Source organism: Chiloscyllium plagiosum, unplaced genomic scaffold, assembly GCF_037043375.1.
Source record: "Chiloscyllium plagiosum isolate Xiang-an unplaced genomic scaffold, Cpla_swu_hap1 HiC_scaffold_22, whole genome shotgun sequence".
Taxonomy (NCBI): Eukaryota; Metazoa; Chordata; class Chondrichthyes; order Orectolobiformes; family Hemiscylliidae; genus Chiloscyllium; species Chiloscyllium plagiosum.
In genome coordinates this window covers 30250266-30275871 of record NW_028270160.1, presented here as the reverse complement: position 1 = coordinate 30275871, position 25606 = coordinate 30250266, and the positions used below count along the sequence as shown (strand labels likewise).

The 25606-nt window shown below is 38.7% G+C and overlaps 1 protein-coding gene across 1 annotated transcript; it reads right to left on the bottom strand.

Annotated features, from left to right (window-relative positions):
* Positions 1-211: 211 nt before the first annotated feature.
* Positions 212-24297, bottom strand: LOC122561395 (uncharacterized). The gene is made up of 9 exons (XM_087999263.1): positions 24171-24297; positions 15867-15989; positions 14382-14408; positions 11148-11165; positions 8341-8367; positions 6832-6960; positions 5336-5359; positions 2691-2708; positions 212-354 (listed from the first exon to the last, which is right to left on the bottom strand). The coding sequence occupies exons 1-9, from the start codon at positions 24235-24237 to the stop codon at positions 212-214; spliced, it is 576 nt and encodes a 191-aa protein (XP_087855389.1). The 5' UTR covers positions 24238-24297.
* Positions 24298-25606: the final 1309 nt, after the last annotated feature.

Below are 25606 nucleotides of genomic sequence, written 5' to 3'. Positions count from 1 at the left end.
CAGGAAGCACGGTTAAAATATAAAAAATAATACATTAGTAACAGGACTATTTGCCATACCTCTTCAAGCCTCAAGCATCATGTAATCCTTTAACAACATTAAAGAAAGAAGATATAACATTAAGCAATTGTTTGAAATTAATTCTCCCATCACCCAGCATTTTCACATAGGATGTTTTCTCTGACTTTATAATGTGTTGGACAGGAACATACTAATTTATTGCGGGTGGATGTGGGGTTGAGTGGGAGGTGTTGGGGGAAGCAAGCAAAACATGCATAATGAACTTTAATGATTGGAAAATGAATAGGAACATTTCCTTGAAGATATTTTCCATACCTGGTGTTGTTGTTGTTTCTGTCGAAACATTAAAAATAATGAATTAGTAACAAGAATATTTGCCATACCCTTCAAGCTTCAGACCCCATGTGATCATTAAAGAAAGAAGATTGATTTGGTCTAATATAACTTTACGCTAATTATTTTAAATTAATGCTCCAATCATCCCACATTATTCATACAGGACATCATTTATGCCTCTATTCAGTGACGATCTTGTATTAAAACAGGGGCACCAATCTGACTGGAGGGTTTCAACAGGAAACTACACGGAAAATGGAATTAGCAAGCGTTGTCATGTTCAAGGTTCATGACTGTCTATGAAATAGTCATTGATAAATCAAACAAGTAATTCAGAACAGTAAACCTTAACTAGAGAGTGGCGAGACTATTGCCAATGTATATGATAAGTAAAATCCGATCAGATATAAAAGTAGAAGTGAGACAGATTCTATTAAGAGACATGAATGAAGAAGCATATGAGGAGGCTCTTCTACAGTATCAATACCAGAGGAATGGTAGGGACCGATTTTACAACAAGGGTAGGCACCCAGCACCACAGTATAATTACAGAGGCAAGGCCAACACAACTTGACCAGATCAATGCACTTTGTTATTTCATAAGATGGCCCTCATTTGTACGGAGTGGGACCTCCACAGAAAGAGTCAGATATTCAGCATAGAAACAGGCCCTTCAGCCCACCCTGTTTGTGATGACCTGTAAAAACCAAATTATATTCTCCCAATTGCCTGTACTTGCTTCATCACCTGTGATGTCCTGGCATTTTACACTCTCAAGGAGGAAGACACAACTCTTGGAGCAGTGATTAGTCTGAGACCAACAGCTTTGTGTCATACCAGGAGAGCTGGTATTGCTGGTGTACCAGGAGGAAATGGAACAGTAGATGGCCCCTGACACACTTAGGTCTACATTTTAGTATAAACACTTAAGACAGAGCAGAGAAAAAAAATTATTTTCTCAGAAGGTGATGGCTCTACGTGATAATCTACCTCAAAAAAGTAAATAATTGAATATATTTAGAGAGCCTGCAAAGGCTGGGGCTATTTTCCCTGGAGCGTCCAAAGCTAGGAGGTGACCTTATAGGGGTTCATAAAATCATGGGGGGTATTTCTAAGTTAAACAGATACATTCTTTGTCCTGAGGTGGGGGAGTTGAAATCGAGAGGGCACATGCTTGAAATGAGAGGGGAAAGATTTAAGAGGGGCATAAAGGGGTAACATTTTCAGATAGAGGGTAATACATGTATGGAATGAGCCACCAGAGGAAGTGCTGGAAGCTGGTACAAATTACAATATATAAAAAGCAATTGAATAGGTATATAAATAGGAAGGGTTTAGAGGGATATGGGCTAAACAGCATGTGATCATTTTAACAATATTAAAGAAAGAAGACGATTCGGTCTGATATAATGTTATGCCAATTGTTTGAAATTAATACTCCCATCACCCAGCATTTTCACATAGGATGATTTCTCTGACTTCAGAAAGTGTTGATCCGGTATTATGCCTCTGTAATTATACTGTGGTGCTGGGTGCCTACCCTTGTTGTAAAATCGGTCCCTACCATTCCTCTGGTATTGATACTGTAGAAGAGCCTCCTCATATGCTTCTTCATTCATGTCTCTTAATAGAATCTGTCTCACTTCTTCTTTTATATCTGATCGGATTTTACTTATCATATACATTGGCAATAGTCTCGCCACTCTCTAGTGAAGGTTTACTGTTCTGAATTACTTGTTTGATTTATCAATGACTATTTCATAGACAGTCATGAACCTTGAACATGACAACGCTTGCTAATTCCAGCGGCTATTTTCCCTGGAGCGTCCAAAGCTAGGAGGTGACCTTATAGGGGTTCATACAATCATGGGGGGTATTTCTAAGTTAAACAGATACATTCTTTGTCCTGAGGTGGGGGAGTTGAAATCGAGAGGGCACATGCTTGAAATGAGAGGGGAAAGATTTAAGAGGGGCATAAAGGGGTAACATTTTCAGATAGAGGGTAATACATGTATGGAATGAGCCACCAGAGGAAATGCTGGAAGCTGGTACAAATTACAATATATAAAAAGCAATTGAATAGGTATATAAATAGGAAGGGCCTGTGCCCGAAACGTCGAATCTCCTGTTCCCTGGATGCTGCCTGACCTGCTGTGCTGTTCCAGCAATAAAGTTTCAACTTTGATCCGGTATTATAACAGAGACACACCAATCTATTGGGGGTGGATGTGGAGTTGAGTGGGAAGTGTTGAGAGACGCAAGTAAAACATGTGTAATGAAGTTTAATGACTGAAAAGTGAATAGGAACATTTTCTTGAAGATATTTTCCATACCTGATGTTGTTGATGTTTCTGTCGAAACATTAAAAATAATGAATTAGTAACAAGAATATTTTCCATACCCTTTAAGCTTCAGACCGCATGTGATCCTCTTAACAGCATTAAAGAAAGAAGATTGATTCAGTCTAATATAACTTTATGTCAATTATTTTAAATTAATGTTCCCATCATCCCACATTATTCATATAGGATATCCTTCATGCCTCTCTGAAATGGCAATCTTGTATTAAAACAGGGGCACCAATCTGACTGGAGGGTTTCAACAGGAATCTCCAGGGAAAATGGAATTAGCAAGTGTTGTCATGTTCAAGGTTCATGACTATCCAGGTCAGGGATGAGCAAAATGGAATAGTCATGGCGAAACCAAAACAGCAATTCAGAAAAAAAAACCTTAACTAGAGAGTGGCGAGAATGTTGCCAATGTAGATGATAATTGAAATTCGATAAGATATAAAAGTAGAAACGAGACAGCATAGAATCAAGATTGAAGAGAAAATTCTATTAAAAGATGTGAATGTTGGAGTACATGAGGAGGATCCACTACAGTATCAATACCAACAGGAATGGTAGGGATTGATTGTACAACAAGGGTTGGCTCCCAGCTCCACAGTACAATTACTGAGGCACACTCAACACAACTTGACCAGATCAATGCCCTTTGGTATTTCATGAGATTGCCGTCTCATTCATATGGAGTGGGACCTCCACAGAAAGAATCATATATTCAGCATAGAAACAGGGCCTTCAGACCACCATGTTTGTGCTGACCTGCAAAAACCAAACTATACTCTCCAATTAACCTGTACTTGCTCCATCACCTACAATGCCCTGGTATTTTACACTCTCAAGGAGGAGGAAGCAATTCTTGGAGCAGTGATTAGTTTGAGACCAGCAACTCTGTGTCACACCAGGAGAGGTGGTATTGCTGGTGTACCAGGAGGAAGTGGAACAATAGATGGCCCTGACACAGTTTGGTCCACATTTTAGTATAAATACATCAGACAAAGCTGAGAAAAAAATTATTTTCTTGGAAGGTGATTGCTCTACATGATAAGTTACCTCAGAACAGTGAATCAGTGAATGAATTTTGAGAGGTGGAACAGGCTGGGGCTATTTTCCTTGGAGGATCAGAGGCTGAGATGTGACTTTATAGAGTTTTATAAAATCATGAGGGGCATAAATAGGCTAAACAGACATTTCCTTTGTCCTGGGGTGGAGGAATCTAAAACTAGAGGGCATAGGTTTGAAATGAGGGAGGAAAGATTTAAAAGAGACCCAAGGGGTAACATTTTCAGACAGAGGGTAGTATGTGTATGGAATGAGCCACCAGAGGATGTGGTGGAGGCTGGTACAATTACAACATGTAAAAGGCAACTGGATAGGTATGTGAATAGGAAGGGTTTAGAGGGATATGTTAGCAAATGGGACTAGATTTATTTCAGATATCTGGTTGGCAAGGAGGAGTTGGACTGAAAGGTCTGATTCCATGCTGTACAGCTCTGTGATTATTTGATTCTATGTTCAAGGGAATTTGACTAATTTTTGATGATGAGGTACTCAGAGCAATGATTCGGGGTTTCTGGGGAATTTGGAAGCTCATGCTCTTATAGAATGGTGGAAATATCTCAAGGGGCAAAATGACCTTCTACTGCTCTTAGATCATCTCATGTAGATGCTATGCTGATTCTGCAAATATTGAAGCTCCAAAATCATTTGATGCTTTTGAACAGAATTAAAGAAATAAAAAGCAATCAAGCAATTTCTTGATGAGGTAATCGATGTCTATTTTATCTGTGCATGAGAAAGATACTGGAAACGTTGGCTAGAGACAGCAGTCTAGATACATGACAATTTTCTCATGTTATGAAGTTGTAGACATGTACTGTATCTTTAAGGGAGCTAAAACTTCTGGCTGGCACAGAATATGCTGAAAAATTTAGAAATATAACATTTGGTTGTGAAACAAAAACCTGGAGCTGCATTGCCATGATACACAACAACTTCAAATTCAGCCAATCAATTTAAATTATACCCCAGAATCCAAAATCCAATTGAACTTGAATTTTACTGTTTTGGATGACAGCAAACCAATGAGCCGGTCTGATGTTTTAGGGTTTTTGGGTATTTTGAACAGTTGAGGAGAACAGCATAGAGCAGCCAGGCCCAACAGGCTGCCAACAGAATCGCTCTCTGAAAGATACCTGTCCCTAAGAAAGTTGTGCGGCAGAAGACTGAAAATGACCTAGAGGAATCTACAGAGGAAGTTCGACATCTGAAGATGACAACTGGTTTTGAAAATTGATATGCCGTAAATTTAAGAGGGAATTTAGAGTGGGGGCTAAAAATAGGTGTAAGAGAAAGGAGTTGTAAATAATTGTTGTTTAATGTTCTCTTTTAGACTTAAAGAATAAAATTGTTATTTTTTTCTTTAAATAGTAATATTTGGGATTGTTCTTTGCCACTCAAAATTTACCAGATTACAGTGTGATGTTAGCTTCTGTGTGCCTGGTTGAAATTAGCAGAAGGGTTTATCTCATGTCACAACAGTTAAATTTCGAGAGTTAAATATTGCGACTGACACAGCGTCCCCAAATGTGCAAGCTGACAAATTAAATCAAATTATTTTAACTATTACTGACCTGTTGTTGTATATCCACAGTATCCTATAGAGGAACACAATCCAACTTACTAAATTTGTCAAATATGTAAGAAGAATCTTTTACTATTTCTACTCAAAAATATTGAAATAGCACAAAGAGATTATAAACATCAAGTATTATTAACCTTGACAAACAAGTGATGAGGAGAAAATGATCAGAGGGAGCTTATCACAGCTAAGGTACAAGATATACAATATTTATACATCCAGAAATAAAATGAAATGTGTGCACACCAACACAAATTCAGCAGTGCAAATCTTTGCTATTAAGGATTAATCTCTGTACTTAAATGCCATGTATATTCAGTCAATTATAGCCTGTACAATGTAAATGTATTTTGGCTGACAAAATCACAGTTGACCAGAGACACAATAAAAACAACCTTGCGTGGTCATTCAGAGGGTCAATCACCTCCAGTAATAAAGCAGATGGCAAATTGAGAGGTGAATATTATTGTCTCAGTCACTGACAATACAGCTTTCTCTGTTCATGGTAAAAAATTTCAATGAGCACATGCTTTGGAAATGAGAGTTGTCATGGATATTTTTCCTTGGTGATATTGATGTCAGGAGTTTTTTCCTTGAGGACCCTGGGTGAATATAGCGTTGTATAGAGAGCTGTCTCCCTTTCCTCCTCCTCTGTCCTTGCATTATATCCTCCTCTCTGCTGCCACACTGACTGCAGGCCTGGGAGAATGATCATTAACCATCCTCCTACCAAACCATATGGCTGCTCTGTGAATACAGAGAGAGAGAGACATGACTGTTGGTGGTTTAACCTGAGGGTCACCACTCCCCATGCTGACAAGGGCTGACAAGGAGAATCCTTCATGGAAACCTCAGTCAATGTTGGAATTGAAACCACACTGATGGTGTCACTCTGTTCACAAAATGGCCCCATCCAGCTGTCTGATCTAACTGACTCCCCTGATGATGATAAGTCAAGCAATATGAAAGAGAGCAAGTGATTGGAGCTGTACCCTTGAAATACAAAGGAAAACCTTCATCACATGGGAAACTACTTCCTGAAAGTGTCAGCAATTTTAAACATCAGGAAAAAACTCTCAAGATTCTCATCCTTATGAAAACCCAATTGAAATCTAATCCTGACTGGAAGGTGGATGTTCCTGATGATATAATGTGTCATTACCAGGACATAATTCGAATGCCTGTCGAATGCCTTCATCAAAATCAGGACTGTATCAACTCATTCACAACCTGGGCATGATGAAAGCATTTTTTCGACTCAAACAGGTTTTTGAAACAGTACAGAACAGACCTGTCCTGACATAATATCCTGGAATACACCATACACTGCAGGAAAAGAAATCACACATTACCTGAACTCAACTACACTGATTCACAAAAGTAGAAACAAGCTTTCTTGATGTCCCATTCTCAGATTTATCACCTATTGTGTTAATGATAATACACTAATAAATATAAATTTAAATATTTACTAAAAAAAACACTTACCAGAATTAATGTAAGGACATTGATAACAGAAATCTGGGCAGCAGTTGCCATTGTGAACACAGTTGTGATCGCAGGAACATCCTGATGAATATCTTCCGCAGTTGTATCGGCATGAACCAACAGTGAATGCTGTGTTAGGTTTGAAGTTATGTTAATTACAAACAAAGTTTCAGATTACAATGACCAGAGAAATATAATGAACATCAATCATTGAAAATGAATCAATACATTATTTTGAAGAAACCTTGCATACGTGCTGTCCATGCTGTTAAAGGTGCCACAGCAAAATATAAAAAAGAATGTTTTTGTAACAAGAATATTTGCCATATCCATTCCAGCCTCAGACATCATGTGATCACTTTCAACACCATTGAAGAAAGAAGATTGATTCCGTCTGATATAACTTTATGTCAACTGTTTCAACATAGTACTCCTATCAGCCAGCATTTTCACATAGGATGCCCTTCATGACTTTATTAAGTGTTGATCCGGTATTATACTAGTGGCACCAATCTGGCTGGAGTGATTCAAAAAGGGACCTCCAGGAAAAATTGGCAGGTGTCAACATGTTCAAGGTTCTAGACTTTCCAGTTGAGGGATTAGCAATATTGGAAAATCAATTCTAAATTGTCATTGAGAAATCAAACAGGCAATTCAGAAAAGAAGCTCCTCAGTGAGAGAGTGATTGGAGATGATAGTTGAAGTCCTATGGACGTATAAGTAGAAGCCAGACAAGAGTATGATCAAGACGGAATGGACGAGTGCATTAAAAGACATGAGTAAAAAAGGTTATGAGGAGGCTCCAGTGGAGCATCAGTACCAGCAAGAATTGCAGTGATAGATTGTACACCAAGGATAGCTTCCCAGCACCACAACATAATTACTGAGATGAACCCAATGCCAGTTAACAAGTTCACCTGACTTCAGTCTTTCGTGAGATGGCCCTTTGATTTGTCTGAAGTGAGACCTTCCCATGAAGTCATGGATGCATACAGCAATGGTCGGCCAACCATGTCAATGCCAACATACAAAAACCAAACTATACTCATCTCATTTCCCTGCATTTTGTCTATAGACTATGATGGCCTGGCATTTTATGCTTTCAAGGAGGGAGAGCAACTCTAGGAGCAGTGGCAAGTCTGAGACCAGCAACTCTGTGTCACACCAGGAAAGGTGGTCACTCCCAGTACAACTGGTGTACCAAGAGGAAATGTATCCACAGATACAAATGAATTCACACTTTGGTCCATATTTTAGCATCAACACTTAAAATAGAGCTGAGAAAATATTTATTTTCCCTAAAAGTGGTTGTTCTACATAATACTCTACATCAGAGCAGTGAATAATTGAATATGTTGAAGGTACTTTAGACCAACGTCGGTCTATCAAGGTATCGGGGTAATGATTAAGTGTTGTGGGGTGTGTTGGAGGAAGTAGGCAAAGTACATGAAATGAACTTTAATCATTGATAAGTAAATCAATACATTTTCTTGAAGATATTTTCCATACCTGCTGGCCCTGTTGTTTCAGGAATGACTGTCAAAACATTAAAAATAAAGAATTAGTAACAAGAATATTTGCCATATCCATTCAAGCATCATACCACTTGTCACCCTTTTCAATAGCATTAAAGATAGAAGTTTAATTTGATTTGATAAAAGTTTATGCCAGATGTTTAAAGTAATGCTCCCAATACCCAGCATATTCACATAGGATGTCACTTATGACTTTATTAATTGTTGATCCAATATTATAATAGAGGCACCAATCTGACTGGAGGAATGTAAGCAGGGAGTTCCAGGAAAAATGGGGAATTGATAGGTGACAAAATGTTCAAGGTTCTAAACTTTCCAGTTCAGGGAAAAGCAATACTAGAAAATCAATATGAAGCTGTCTTTGAGAAAACAAGCAATCAATACAGATAAAACATTCTCAACTAAAAGTGGTGAGATTTTAGCAGATGTAGAAGATAATTGAAATCCTGTGGACATATGGGTAGATGCCAGACAAGTTTACAAACGAGCAGAAGTTGACAAATTCATTAAAAGATGTGAATAAAGAAGTATATGAGGAGAATCCATAAGCTCATTGATATACAAGCAAGAATGGTAGGGATAGACTGCACAACAATAATAGATTCCCAGCACCACAGCAAAATTACTGAGGCGAACCCAAGACCATTTGACAAGGTTGGCTTACTTTAGTCTTTCATGAGATAGCCCTTTGATTTGTATGAAGTGAAACTTCCACACGTAGAGTCATGGAGGCATACAGCAAAGAAACAGGCCGTTCGGCCGACCAGGTCTCTGCTGACATACACATTCCAAACTATACCTGCACTTGCTCCCTAGTCTACAATGCCCTGGCATTCTACGCTCTCATGGAGGAAGACGCTACTCTTGAAAGTAGTGATCAGTCTGAGACCAGCAGCTCTGTGTCACACAAGGAGAGGTGGCCGTTCCCAGTATTACTGGTGTATCAGGATAGCAATCACTGGCAGTTGTTTATAATCAAAACTGCAGTATTAATGTAAGGTATATGAAATCAAGAATTTAAGTGCACTACAATGCTTGTGGGCAATACAGTTATGGGTAATCCCAAATTGCATATAGACAATATTAACCAAATCAACATTAATGATGCAAAACATGGACTCCTGGTGTGTACCAATGTGGAGTGTGGTATTCATCTCCAGAACAGTATACTGAGGAGCCAGTTAGTGATTAAACCATTCTAGACTTGATATGCAATGTGACAGCACAATGGCTTTAAGAGATGCACTTTGTCCTTTTCTTTGAAGAGTTTCAAAGAGGGGAAAAGGTGTGAATCTAATAAAATAAACAGCTTGTGAGGCCTTCGGATTTTGTTTTAAAAAGTTGGAGCAATAGAAGTAGCCTGAATGGACAGGGTTAAGCTCCCCCAGAGCCAGTTTTTTAGTTTTGGCTTTTAGTAACAGTTGCTGGGGTCCTGAAGAGGGTTTGGAAGTTGTAGTATATCTTTCCCTGCAACTCTGTTTTCTTTTAAAGGTTTTCATCCTGGAATGGAGGATTGCACGAGACTATCTATTTTACTGAATTTGCCTTTACTTAAGTATGTTAATGGAATGTTACAATATTGCAATAGCTAGTGTTTAGTACAGGTAGACGACCCTTTATCCGAAATCCAAAATATTTCAAAATCTGAAGTTTTTTTCTCATTAACAAGGTTGTTTAGCGTGCAAACAGTTAACCTAACTCCACACCCACTTGATGCGTGTCACTTAGATGTGATGAGTGGGAGAATGGCCCAGCACTGGCAAGTCTCAATTCTGTTAAAGGGCTCGTTTTACTCACAGTGTATCTACTGTTGGGTAAGAGTTTTAAAAATTTAAACATCAAAATGTCACTTATTCTGAAATTTGAAAAATTCAGAATTCTGAAAACCAGCTGGTCCCAAGCATTTCGGATAAAGGATAGTTCACCTGTAGTTAAACAATCTATTATTGTTAAGTTTTCCAGTAGAGTTTTATTCCAACTTCTTTCTTTTGATGAATTTGAACTACAGTGTATGAGTAAAGTGTGCTTTGCTACAAGACTAGTACTTTCAGTAATGTAGGGGAGTCCAGAACTAGAGGACATAGGTTTAGGGTGAAAGGGGAAAAATTTAAAAGCGACCCAAGGAGCAACTTTTTCAGGCAGAGGGTGGTGTGTGTATGGAAAGAGCTGCCAGATACAATGGTGGAAACTAGTACAATTACAATATTTAAATGGCACCTGGATTGGTGTGTGAATAGGAAGGGTTTAGAGGGATGTGGCCAAGTGCTGGCAAATAGGACTAGATTAGGTTAGGATGATCAGCATGGATGAGTTGGACTGAAGAGTCTGTTTCCATGCTGGACATCTCTGTGACTGTATGACTCTGTAATAGGTGGCCCCGGTCCCAAGTAGGTCTGGCATTATGTTGGATTCACTTTGGCACTCACATCATCAACACAACACTAAGCTAATTTTAGCCATAAACATGACCACTTTCTCTCCTACGGGTAACCAATAAAATTCAGCCCATGATGTTGCTCCTTGTTGGGGAATCAAAAAAAATGCAATTTTGGAATAAACACTGAAACTGGTTGCTCTGTGCAATAATGTACATCAGAGCAGCGAATCATTGAATAAATTCAAAGCAATTTAGACCAAGAATAGTGTATAAAGTTATCAGGGGTAATGATTAAGAATTGGAGGTGGGTGTGGGGGTTAATGGCAAGTGTTGGGGGAACCAAGCAAAACACATGTAATGAACTTTAATGATTGAAATGTGAATCTTGAAGATATTTCCCATACCTGTCGCTGATGTTGATTCTGTCAAAACATTAAAAATAATGAATTAGTAACAAAAATATTTTCCATATCCTTTCAAGATTCAGACCCCATGTGATCCTTTTAACAGCATTAAAGAAAGAAATTGATTTGGTCTGATATAACTTTATGCCAATTATTTTAAATTAATACTCCCATCACCCAACATATTCACATAGGATGCCCCTTACAACTTTATTAAGTATTGATCTGATATTAAAACAGGGGCACCAATCTGATTGGAGGGATTCAACAGGTAACTCCAGGAAAAAAGTGGGGAATTAGCAAGTGTTGTCATGTTCAAGGTTCAAGACTTTCCAAGTCAGGGATAAACAACATTAGAAAACAATATTGAGTTGTCATTGAGAAAACAAACAGTCAATCCAGAAAAAAAAATCTTCAACTAGAGAGTGGCGGGACTGTTGCCAGTGTACATGGTAATTGAAATCCGATAAGAAATGAAAATAGAAGCAAGACAAGCTTACAATCGAGAAGGAAGAGAAAGTTCTATTAAAAGACATGAATGAAGAAGTACATGAGGAGGCTACACTACAGCAAGAATGGTAGGGATTGATTGTACAACAAGAGTAGGCTCCCAGCTCCATAGTATAATTACTGAGGCAAGCCCATACAACTTGACCAGATCATTGCATTTTAGTATTTCATGAGATGGCCGATCTCATTTGTATGAAGTGGGACCTCCACAGAAAGAGTCATAATGTCATTCAGCATAGAAACAGGTCCTTCAGCCCACCATGTTTGTGCTGATCTGAGAAAACCAAACTATACTCTCCCATTTACCAACACTTGCTCCATCACCTACGATGCCCTGGCATTTTACACTCTCAAGGAGGAAGACACAACTCTTGGAGCAGTGATCATTTTGAGACCAGCAACTCTGTGTCATACAGGAGAAGTGGTATTGCTGATGTACCAGGAGGAAATAGAACAATAGATGGTCCCTGACACACTTTGATTCACGTTTTAGTATAAACACATTAGACAGAGCAGAGAAAAAAATTATTTTCTCGAAAGATGATTGCTCTATGTGATACTCTACCTCAGAACAGTGAATCATTGAATGTGTTTAGAGAGGCTGAATAGGCTGGGGCTATTTTTCCTGGAGCTTCAAAGATTTGGAAGTGACCTTAAAGAGGTCTAAAAAATCATGAGGGGCATGAATAGGTTAAATGGACAAGGATTCTCTGTCAAAAGATTAAATATAATGCATTAGTAACAAGTATATTTGTCATGTCCTTTCAAGTTTCGATCCCATGTGATCCTTTTGAACACCTTAAAGAAAGAAGATTGATTTGGTCTGATATAACTTTATGCAAATTGTTTTAGACTAATACTCCCATTGCCTAGCATACTCACATTAGATGTCCTTTATGTCTTTATAAAGTGTTGATCCGGTACTAAAACAGGGGCACCAATCTAACCGGAGGGATTCAAAAAGGGAGCTCCAGGAAAAATGGGGACCTGGCAGATGTCGACATGCTCAAGGATCGAGACTTTACAGTTGAGGGATAGGCAATATTGGAAAACCAATATTGTCATTGCAAACTCAGATAGGCAATTCAGAAAAAGAATCATCCTCAGCTAGAGAGTGGTGAGACTGTTGTATTTGCTATCACATGCAGATGGTATTTAAAATGCCATAGATATTTAAGGGGAAGCCAAACAAACAAAAAAATGTGGAGAAGGAATAGGCAATTCCATTAAAAGATAAAGTGACCATAGATGCATATGAGGAGGCTCCACTCGAGTATCAATACCATTATGAATGGAAGGAATAGATTAAACAACAAGGTTGACATCACAAGACCATTAAGATTTTGAAGCAGAATTACTTCATCTCAAATCTGCTTCAACATTCAATCATGACTGATATGTTTCTCAAACCCATTCTTCTGCCTTCCCTCATAGTCCCAGATCTCCTTACTAATCAAGAAACTATCTATCACTGTCTTAAAGACATACAATAACTTGGCTCCACAGCCTTCCACATCAATGAGTTCCACAGATTCACTACCCTGTGGCTGAAGAAATTCCCCTTCATCTCAGTTGCAAAGGATCAGCCTTTGATTGAGGCTGTGTCCTTGATTACTTGTCTCTCCTACTGGTGAAAACATCTTCTACACTTCTACTCTATCCAGGGCTCTCAGTATTCAATGAGGTTCCCCTCATCCTCTGAACTCCATCAAATATAGAGCCATAATTCTCAATCACTTCTCATATGACAGGTCCTTCATCCCTGGCATCATTATTGTAAATCTCCCCTGGATCCCCTCCAAGGCAAGCACATCTTTCCTTGGCCCATATGTGGCCCAACTATTCTTTGACATTTCCTGAAGGGTTATCATACAAATATGTGCCCGAGTTTTAAAAGGTACAGTTATCTCAATGACGGGTTCTGAGTTCACATTTTGATTGATTGCATGCAGATGCCATTGAAGAATTATTTGTCTTCAAATTACCTTGTCAAGGGCAACTAGGGATGGGCAATAAATGCTGGCCATCCCAGTTAGTATTCTTTTAGAGACAAGTTATTGGAGCTCATTGTGTTTACTCTGTTGCTTTGTTCAGACACTGGAAGAAGAGAGTTAAGATGCAACAGCACCAGGGCAGTGTGTGCAGAGTGAGCTTCGCCCAGTGATAGTATGTGCAATTGGGATCATTTGTGGATCCAAAAGTCATCAGCAAAATGACAATTCTTTGTTTAGCTCCGAGGCTGGCAAAAAATTTGGGTGTGTACAGTACAGGTAGAGCAGGTTCCAGACTGCGTTAAAGGAACCTCCCCTCCACCTCCCCCCCCCACCCCACCCAAGAATATAAATTAGAAGCAGAAGAAGAGTATTTGGCCCCTTGAGCCTGCTTTGTCATTCAGTAGGATAATAGCTGATCTTAATGTGTTCTCAGTTCCACATTTTGCCTACCCCTGTTACTGTTTGACTCCCTTCCACGTTAATCATCTAGCTATCACTGCCTTAACAATACTCAATCACTCTGACTCTATCATTTTTGGGAACACAATTCCAGGAACTTACTAATCTCTGAGAGAAAAACAATTCCCCCATCTGCATCTTAAATCCTTATTTTTAAACTGTCTCCTAATTCGCCAAATACAATAATTAAGATTAATTGATGCAACAGACATATCATCAGAAAATGCAAAAAACAACAAATGAAAAGAAAATGAATTGAAATAATACTGACCTGATGTGAGATAGGAATCACAGTATCCTGTAAAGGAACACATTCAGCTTATTTGACTTTGCAATTATTTTGAGGCATACTCTACCATTAATAGTCAGAAAGGGAAATAGTTAACATTGGGTACTATTGGCATTTATGAACAAAAGGACAGGACCAAAGACTCACATGTGCAGCTAATCTGTCACCCATGACACAATGTATACAGCTCCACCACCATCCAGAAATAAAATAAAATCTCAGGCACATTATGAAAGAAGGAAAGTTCGCACCTGAGTGAAATTATCCAGTAGAGCCTTCCTAGATTTCAATACCAAACTTTCGCATGAGGTGATTCCATCCTAGCCAGAAGCCAGTTCAGGTGTTGTTTTAAGGAACTCAGTGAATTAGTTTTCACTGCTTGAGTAATCACCCTTCTTGGGGAAAGATAATTAGACTCTATTAACATCTATTCCCATCTGCCCTTATACAACATGAAATTGTGACCCACTCTGTCTTCCTTATCCTATTTAGTTGAAACAAACAGAATGCATCTATACAGTTTACTTCCTATCTCTCTCCTGATATAGCATCCTCATTGTCCAAGGATTGCTTTACCACAATATCAATATTGGACAAGGTGTGGAGGATGATTCCTACAATTACCATACTTGGGGTTTGTGGGATCATCTGTGCAAATGGTGATATTCTGCATCACCATCCAGCCACCTAGCCAACAGATTTAACTAACCCTCCCTTAATTCCTCTAGTTTCTTGAAAACCTCAATTAAGACCGCTGTCAGTTTTTCCTTCTCTGTAGTGAATAATTCCAATTCTTTAAGCTTTTCTTGACAACCTGGTTACAAGCTGAGAATGAACATGTAGGCCTCTGCACAATCGTCCACCCCAACACCCACTCTCGCCCTAACTCACCTCCTCTCAGGCTTTGTGCAAATACCAAAACCTTATCATCATATGCGGGACAAATTTTAGATTCATGTGAACTAAAGTAACATTTGTGCAGTGAATTTACAATGATAAAATATCTCAAAGTTTACATATTGAAGTAGATTTTACACAGCATCTCAAAGGAGGAAGATAGGCAAAAAAAAGGGATTCATTTGCACCATTTGCAGCCTGGTCAGCTGAATGTACAGCCGTTGGTAATGGACTAATTAAATTCAGACATGTTCAAGCAGTTGGAATTTGCAGATTGCTGAAGCCTAGCCGGATGGTAGATCGAACGGGATTACAGAGATAAAGAAGGAGGTGGGGGGGGAGGCAGGAGGCATTAAAACAATTTGAAAATGCCAATTTAAGAGCCCGATCATATCATGTCATTGGCCTTTTCAGACAGACAGATCTCTTTCTAACGTTGTTCCTTGTAGAGTGAACATCTCCTTCATCAAGCTCCTGCTGCTTAACACTTTAGCCTCCTAGTCCTTTTTGGAGCTTAACAGTCTTGAATATATACTTGAAGATTAGTTTATTTTCTGAAAGTTCTCTTACCATTACTCATGTAAGAACATTGCTCACAGAAATCATTGCAACAATTGCCGTTAGTCCAACAGTTGTAATCACAGGAACAATCTGATGAATATCCCCCGCACTTGTAATGGCACGAGCCATATCCTGTAAAACAGTGAATATTAAGTTAGATTAGAAGTTATTTCTAATTTTAACAGGATCACAAATTGCAATTTTGCATTAGTCCTCCAGTGAGGAACAAAATCTGAAAGGAAATTATATAGTAGTTATAATGGAAGACATTAATTATACAAATGTAAACTGGGATAGTGGTAGCGTAAAGGGCAGAGATGGTCAAGAGTAGGGACACAAGGGGGCAAGATGGAACTGGGCCTGATAGACTTAAAACAAAGATTGATGGGAAAAATTATAGCTGATTAATGCGCTACCTTCAAAAAAGAGATAATTCGGGCATAGCCAAAGAATACTTCCTCAAAGGAAAAAGCAGGACAAACAAGTTTGGGGTCCCTGGATGATAAAGGAAATAGAAATCAAGAAAAAGAAAGTAAAGATTGCTTATGGCAGATAAAAGGTAAAAAATACAATTTAGAATCATGCTGAACATAGAAATTCCAGAAGAGAGGGTAAAATTGAAATATTAGAAGCAAAGTGGGATTATGAAATTAGACTAGCAGCTAACATGAGAGGACATCTCAAAGTCTTCCACAGGTTAATTAAGAAGAGACCATACTTTTTACACATGGAAATTGTTGGCATGGCCAAGGTTTTAAATTATTGTGTGTGTCTGTATTTATTGAAAAAGATGATGATACCTGAGTCATGGCGACAGATGAGAAAATTCATTCAATTGTCAAGCTCAAAATTGAAAAGGAAGAGGTACTGTACAGATGGTTTGCACTTAAAGCTAACAAAATACTGGAACACAATGAAATTAATACAAGAATATTGAAAAAAATGAGAGCAGAAATTGAGGAGACATGGAGCCATAATTTTTCAGTCTTCCTTAACCTCAGCAATGGTGCCAGAAGACTGGAGAATTGTAAACATTATGCCCATGCTCAAAAATGTTGTAAGGATAAGCCTAACAATTACTGACCTGTCATCAGGGGCATGAAAACTTTGAGCAACAATCATTCCAGATAGAATTAATAGCCCCATCAATAAATTTAGGTTAATTAAGGAGAAACACCTTGGATTTTCCAAGGGAAAATTATGTTTAAATAACTTATGGAGATTTTTGAAGAGATAGCAGAGAGGTTTGAAAAGAACAATCCTGATGATGTGGTGTACATGGACTTCCAATAGGTGTTTAATAGTACAACAGACCTGTAAGCAATGTTGAAGCTCATGGAATAAGCAATGTGGGTACAAAATTGGCTGAATAACTGGAAACAAAGAATAATGATTGATCTATTTTGGGGGAGGGGCTAGAGGAAGGTTTGTAGTGGAGTTTCCAGGGGTCGACATTGAGAAACATGCCTTCCTTTTGCTTTGATATAGATCAATGATCGAGACCTTGGTGTACAGACACAATTTCAATATTTTCAGACAATTAAAACTTGGAAACATTGTAAACAGCAAAGAGTACAGCAAAGTACTCCAAAAATACATTGGCAAGTTGGTGGAGTGGGCACATGGATGACAAATTAAGTTCAAAGCAGAGACATTTAGGATAGTGCATTTTGGTCAAAAGTATGGAGAAACCGAATAAAATGAAAGTTAAACTCGAAGCATGTTTAGGAACAGACAGAAACTAGTTGCATATGTACAGGATAGCTGGAGAGAGCAGTTGATATATGAGTGAATATCCTAGGCTTTATAAATAGGAGCATACAATATAAGAGCAAGGAAGATGTGCTTAACTTGTATAAGACGCTAGTTACACCTCAGCCAGGTTATTGTGTACAGTTCTTAATATCACTCTTCATAATGGATGTGAATGCATTGAAGAAAGTGCAGAAGAAGTTTACAACATAAGAAATACAAGTAGGAGGAGGCCATCTGGCCCTTCAAGCCCTCTCTGCCATTCAATAAGATCATGGCTGATCTTTTCGTGGACTCAGCTCCACTTACCAGCCCTCTACCACAACCCTTAATTCCTTTACTGTTCAAAAAATTATCTATATTAGCATTAAAAACATTCAATGAGGAAGCCTCAACTACTTCACTGGGCATTAAAATCCACAGATTCACAACCCTCCCTTCTTAAGTCGGTCCTAAATTTGCTCCCCTTAATTTTGAGGAAATGCCCTCTTCTCCAGTTTTACCTGCCAGTGGAAACAGCCTCTCTACTTCTATCTTATCTATTCTCTTCATAATTTTACGTGTTTATCTAGGATGCCCTTTCATGCTTCTAAATTGCAATGAATATGATCCCAGTCTACTCAGTATCTCCTCATAAGTCAACCCCCTCAACTCCAGAATCTAGTGAACCTCCTCTGCACCACACTAGTGACAGTATATCTCTACTCAAGTAAGGAGACCAAACCTGCACACAGTACTCCAGGTATGGCCTCACCAGCACACTATATAGCTGCAACATAACCTCCCAACTTTTAAACTTAATCCCTTTAGCAATGAAGGACAAAATTCCATTTGGCTTCTTAATTACCTGTTGCACCTGCAGACCAACCCTCTGTGATTCTTGCACAAGGACACCCAGCATGCTGCAACATTTTACCATTCAAGCAATGGTCTTTTCACTGTTACTCCTACCAAAATGGATAACCTCACATGTATCAACATTGTACTCCATTTGCCAGACCTTTGCCCACTCACTTAAAGTATCTATGTCCCTCTGCAAAGTTTCACAACCCTCTGCACACTTTGCTCTAGCACTCATCTTAGTGTCATCTGCAAACTTTGACACATTACCCGTGGTTCCCAACTCCAAATCATCTACGTAACTTGAGAATAACTGTGGTCCCAATGCTGATTCCTGAGGCACACCACTAGTTACTGATTGCCAACCAGAATAGCACTCATTTATCCCGACTCTTTGCTTCCTGTTAGTTAACAAATCCTCTATCCATGCTAATATATTACCCATAACACAATGCATCTGCGGCACCTTGTCGAATGCCTTTTGGAAATCTCGATACTCCACATTTACTGGACCCCCATTGTCCACTGTGTTTATAATGTCTTCATAAAATTCCAGTAGATAGCTAAACATGACCTGCCCTTCATGAACCCATGCTGCAACTGCCCAATAGAACAATTTCTATCTAGATGTCTTGCTATTTCTTCCTTGATAATAGACTCAAACATTTTCCCCACTACAGAAGTTAACCTAATCAGTCTATAATTCCCCATCTTTTGTCTACTTCCTTTTTTAAACAGTGGCCTCACATTTGCTGTTTTCCAATCTGCTGGAACTGCTTTAAAGTGCAGGAAAATTACCACAAGTGCATTTGTTATTTCTCCCACCATCTCTTTTATTACCTTGGGATGCAGTCCATCAGGACCTGGAGACCTGTCTACCTTTAGCTTCATTACCCTTGCCCAACACCACCTCTTTCATGATAATGATTGTTTCCAGGTCCTCATCTAATTTTATCTCCTTGTCAATTACTGGCATGATCTTTTCAAAGAAAAGAAACAGCATGAAGATTGCAAGATAAGGACAGAAGATTGTCATCAAGTCATAATGCTCATTCAGGGAGCAGGTGTACTTGTGATGTGCCTAATGGCTTCCCTATGTACTGTAAAAGTCCGGTTTGTCTGTGAAATTCACTGAGAAAGTGAAAAAGTAAATAAGAAAGATAAAGAAAGATGTAAGAAATGACTGGAAAGTAAGGTAAAAGAGAATTCAGAAACCTTGTTCAAGTATGTATGAAAAAGGATACAAGACGACTTGGGTGTACTCATGAAACACAGAAAGCTAGCACACAAGTGCAACAGTTAATCAGGAAGGCTAATGGAATATTGGCACTTATTTCAAGGTATTTGGAGTATAAGAGTAGGGAAGTCTTACTGCATAGTGTGACACAGTGGTTAGCACTGCTGCCTCACAGCGCCAGGGACTCAGGTTTGATACCAGCCTTGGGTGACTGTCTGTGTAGAGTTTGCACATTCTGCCTGTGTCTGCATGGGTTTCCTCCCACAGTACAAAGATGTGCAGATTAGGTGAATTGGCCAAGCTGAATTGCCAGTAGTTTTCAGGGATGTGTAGGGTAAGTGAGCAATAGGTTTAGGGAATGGGTCTGGGTCAGTTACTCTTAAGAGGGTCAATGTGGACTTATTGGCCTGAAGGGCCTATTTCCACACTGTAGGGATTCTATGAACTGTACAATGTGATGTTGAGATCTCATCTGGAGACTGTGAGCTTATTTAAGGAAAGGTCTTCTCGAATTGGAGACAAATCAGAAAATCTCACTAAGCTGATCTGTGGCTGGGATGGATTTTGTTATGAGCAAAGGTTAAACAGATTGGTACTCTATTCATTAAATTTAGAAGAATGAGAGGTGATCTCATTGAAACATGTAGGATTCTTAACAGATTTAAAAGGGTAAATGCTGAGGGGAGAGTCTAGGACCAGGGAGCATAATCTCAGAAAAAAGGGTTCCAATAAACACTTAGATGAGGAAGATTTTTTTTCTCTCAGAGAGTTGAAAGTCTTTGGAACTCCTTATCATATAGAGCTGTGGTAGCAGAGTCCTTGTGTATATTTAAGGCTGAAATAGATACTTAATCAATTGGGGAATCAAAAGTTACAGGCAGAGGGCTGGAAAGTAAGAGTAAGGAATGTCAGATCAGCCATGATCCCATTGAATGGAGGAACAGATCCAAGGGGCTGAATGGTCTGCTCCTGTTCCAATTTCTTCTGTCCTCATGGTCTTAATAAAGTTAAGAGAGATGAAGTCAATTAGGGACCTAAAAAGGGATTCACCTGTAGAAGCAGAGGCATAGCTGAGATACTAAATGGGTACTTTAATTTGTCTTTACTATGCAAGAAGAAGGGAACAAAAAAACACACACAGGATCCTGGACTTTATAATCAAGGCATAGAAAATAAATGCAAGGAAACAACGGTGAACCTTTATAACCTGTTACAAAACTTTTACTGGAGGATTGTATCCATTTCTGGGCATTCCACTTTATGACAAATTTAGGAGAATGGTTCCAGGAATAAGGAATTTCAGCTATGTTGATGAATTAGAAAGCTGGATTGAGAAATTTAAGCGGAAATATGACAAATACATTCCATTCATTATGGGACTAAACAGATGAATGGAACCAAAGGAGAAGTGAGAAACTAATTTTACATACCTCTAACCCTTTATTCCAAAATCTGCTTTTTATAAGAGACTGCTACAGAGACAAATGAATACTGGCATATATAAAATGCAATTCAAAAGCTGGCAGGCAAAGTTTCTGTGTGGCACTGATGGAATGTAATACTTAACTAGTGATGAGGCTGCTGTGGATCTGAGTGTGTCTAGAATGGCAGTGGATGGCACAACTTGAGAACAACAAGTAAGCACCCCCCACAATGCAAATAGGGAAAGGAAGAACATCTCACTCTGAATGCTGCAAGCCAGTTCAAAAGGGAATCAGTGGATCTTAAATCAGCTTTAAAAGTTAAGTCTCAAAAATCAACTGTTCAACAGATAATACTAAAGTTACCAGTGCCATTAAATAACAGCCACAATGTTAACATATCTGCTCTTCACAAATAATTCAGAGATTGATCATATGATCATTTTGTAAACTTTTTCCAGACTAGTGTTTTATTTCTAATCTATGTATACATATGTTGTTGTGGTTCTGTTCGCCGAGCTGGGAATTTGTGTTGCAGACGTTTCATCCCCTGTCTAGGTGACATCCTCAGTGCTTGGGAGCCCCCTGTGAAGCGCTTCTGTGATCTTTCCTCCGGCATTTGTAGTGGTTTGAATCTGCCGCTTCTGGTTGTCAGTTCCAGCTGTCTGCTGCAATGGTCGGTATATTGGGTCCAGGTCGATGTGCTTATAAGCTTAATATACCGGCCACTGCAGCGGACAGCTGGAACTGACAACCGGAAGCGGCAGATTCAAACCACTACAAATGCCGGAGGAAAGATCACAGAAGCACTTCACAGGAGGCTCCCAAACACTGAGGATGTCACCTAGACAGGGGACGAAACATCTGCAACACAAATTCCCAGCTCGGCGAACAGAACCACAACAACGAGCACCCGAGCTACAAATCTTCTCACAAACTTTGAACATGTGTTGTATTTGTATTTTTAATTTTATGTTTTCTATAGTTCTATGCGAAGCTTAATATTTTGCAATATTTACAGTTGCATATGAAATCACTCTCCAATTAGCAAAGTCATAATCTGATTGCTATTCTTCAGAGAAGTGCAAGTGACAAATACTTATGAATCTGTTGATCTGTAAAGACAGTTATTTGGATATTGGTGGAAGTAAATGTACTTTCAGAAATGTCATTTGATCTGAAAATACTAACTTACAGCACTATAGGAAGAGCCAAAGGGACTCCAATCTTCCCAATTTTGTTAGTGTCATTGAGTGGTTACAGCACAGAAGGTATTCATTTAGCCTGTTGTGTCCATGCTAGCTCTCTGCAAAAATAATCCATTAGTCCCAATCCTGCTTTTACCCATCTCTCTGAAAATTTGTTAGCTGCTTCAGTAGTTAGTCAAGGTCAAAGACCACACAACACCAGGTTATAGCCTAACAGGTCTATTTGAAAGCAATAGATTTCAGAGTTCCGCTTCTTCATCAGATGATTAATATCTGATGAAGGAGCAGTGCTCTGAAAGCTAGTGTTTTCAAATAAACCCGTTGGACTATAGCCTGGTGTTGCGTAATTTTTGACTTTGTCCAACCCAGTCCAGCACCAGCACCTCCACATCAATAGTTAGTGACAAGACTATAGGGGAATGCAGTTCAACAGAAGACTTCAAACAATCAAATTCAGAAGGAATTAAAAATGTGCACCAGCAAGATTAATATGATTTTTAAAAAAATGAGACTTCAAAAGCAATGGAAACAACAATAATCTTTCTCTAAAAATTAGTTGATAGGAAACTTGGACTTTTTACCAACACCTGTTTACATTCTTCTTGTCTGAGTAGCATGTTTCACTGAAATGTGTGTAATTTACAAGGGACCCCTGTTACAAAAATTTTACTTTAATTGAGATTTATAAATGCCCAAGGAGGAAACTGCTTCTCACTCCTAGTTTCCTAGCCTGGAAAATGGTAGTTGCTCTGAATTGGGCAAAACAACAGATATTCCAAATCATGCCCACCAGGGTTTGGTGCTGCAAGTGGGGTCTGATTAATGTTACCTGATAATATAATAGAAAGAGAATTGTAAAGTCATGGATCACTGCTCTGTTAGTATGTACAAGGTATAGGCTTGCAAAGCTTAATTTACCATTGAATCTTTAATAGTGAGCAAATTTTGATATTTCTTACCAAGTATATTATGTAATTACAGCTTTCACCTTTGAAGTTTAGAGACTGATACTGAATGATCTGATTTTCTTATCAACTAGAAGTAAAGCAAGCTAACTATGTGCTGCTGTCAGGAAATGAAAGCAGGACAAAGAACAAAGAACAATACAGCACAGGAACAGGCTCTTCAGCCTTCCAATCCTGCGCTGACACATTTTGCCTTTCCAGACTAATACTGTCTTTACTGACAGGATCCATATCCCTGTATTCCTTTCCTATTCATGTGTTCGTCCAGCTGCTTCTTGAATGCTACTATTGTGTCTGCTTCTAACACTCCTCAGGCAGCACATTCCAGGCAGTCACCACCCTTTGTGTGATAAACTTGCCTCGCACATCTTTTTAAAATTTCTCCCCCTGCACCTTGAACCTGTGTCCCCTAGTAATTGACCTCTCCACCCTGGTCAAAAACCTCATACTTTCCACTCTATCCATGCCATTCACAACCTTATAAACTTCTATCAGGTTGTCCCTCAACTTTCTGCATTCCAGTAAAAACAAATCTCTTCTATCCAACCTTTCTTCATAGCTAAAATCCCCCATACCAGGCAACATCCTGTAAACTGTTTCTGTACCCTGTCCAAAGCAAGACTCTATTCTTAATATTGAGCAGGGTGTCAATTCTGTTTTTAAGTTCTTATAAACATGCTAACATGACTCTTAATCAGAATTTGAAATCATATATTTTTATTCTTTATTTTGACCTTCTCTCTTTCAGAGATTAAATTTACTTAAATGACTACATTTACGATGACATGATCTAGCTTTCATTTGACTGAAATATTTAAAATAAAAACTCGTCCGTATATATTTTGAATATAATATTATTTATCATGGCAAAAGTCATTTTCTTTACTTACCATAGCCCTCAGCATAAGTGAATGTCACGAGAAAGATATATAAAATAACACTCCCTTTGGATGCCATTTTGATATGATATAAGGCTATCAACAGCTCGTTTTATTTATACCCAAACTACTGAGGTAGGTGTGTCATAAAGTTCTGTAAGATTAAGTAATGTAATTTATATTCTCTTTTTTAAGTGCATAAAGTTTCAAAACAACACCCAATAAACTGATAGGGAAATTTGCATTGTCTATTAATGTCATGGAAATATCACAAATGGTATTTTATTGCATTCTTAGGCAATATACACATTGAATATTGGCCATGATAGCATTGTTTAATGATCTGTGAATATTGCTAGATAAGGCTGAAGATAACAGGAAATGATAAGAGGCTTTTTGTGAGTGGAATTACACTGCATCAGTCAGGTCTGCTAAGAGCTAAGATTGCACAGTTATCAGTAACGACACTGGCACAGTGGTCAGCACTACTGCCTCACAGTGCCAGGGACCTGGATTCGATTTCCCCCTCAGACAACTGTGTGGCGTTTGCACATTCTCCCCGTGTCTGCACAGTTTCCTCCCACTGTCCAAAAATGTACAAGTTAGGTGAGTTGACCATGCTAAATTGCCTATAGTGTCCAGGGATGTGCAGGCTAGGTGGATTAACCATGGGAAATATTGAGTTATGGGGATAGGGTCGGGGTCTAGGTGGGATGCTCTTTGGAAGGTCGGTGTGGGCTCAATGGACTGAATTACCTGCTTCCACACTGTAGGGATTCTATTCTGTCTCTATCAAATAAGGTTGAAATATTAGGGATTGGTCACATTCACAGATAGTTGTAAATAAGGCACACACTTGCTATAGAGACCTGTGCCTTTTGCAGCCCCCCAAAATCCTTGATTTTCAACAGAACTTCAAAGAATGACTCTACAAGAGTATCATATGTCCGGAGGCATGGTGAAGACATTGAGAAGAGCTCTAGCCCAGCTAGTTGCTGACTCTTCTGGTTAATAACTTCTTGGGCTAGTTACAGAACCCAAGGTAGTGAAAGACAGTGACTGAGATATCTCTAGTCATGAAAATCATGTGTAATTCATTTAAGTATCTAGTAATTTAATTGAGTTTTATTGAGCTCTAAATGTCTCTGTTGTATCTTGATCTATGTTAATACTGCTGTCTCTCAGAGATGGGAAACAATATGAACGATACTTTAAACTTGCAAGTAACAGGCCCCAGAATTGCTAACATATGCATTTTACTTATATTAAATCAAGTGAAGGCATCTGCTTTTCAATGTACAGTTTATTCATTCAGTATTATATTTATATCATTTTCTGTTGATCAGTGTACTGATGACAAAATGTATGCTATTCCTGCCATTTAAACTTAGAAAGCTGCATCGCAATGTCATGCTATACTGGGCTTAATATAACAGTGGTTTGGGATT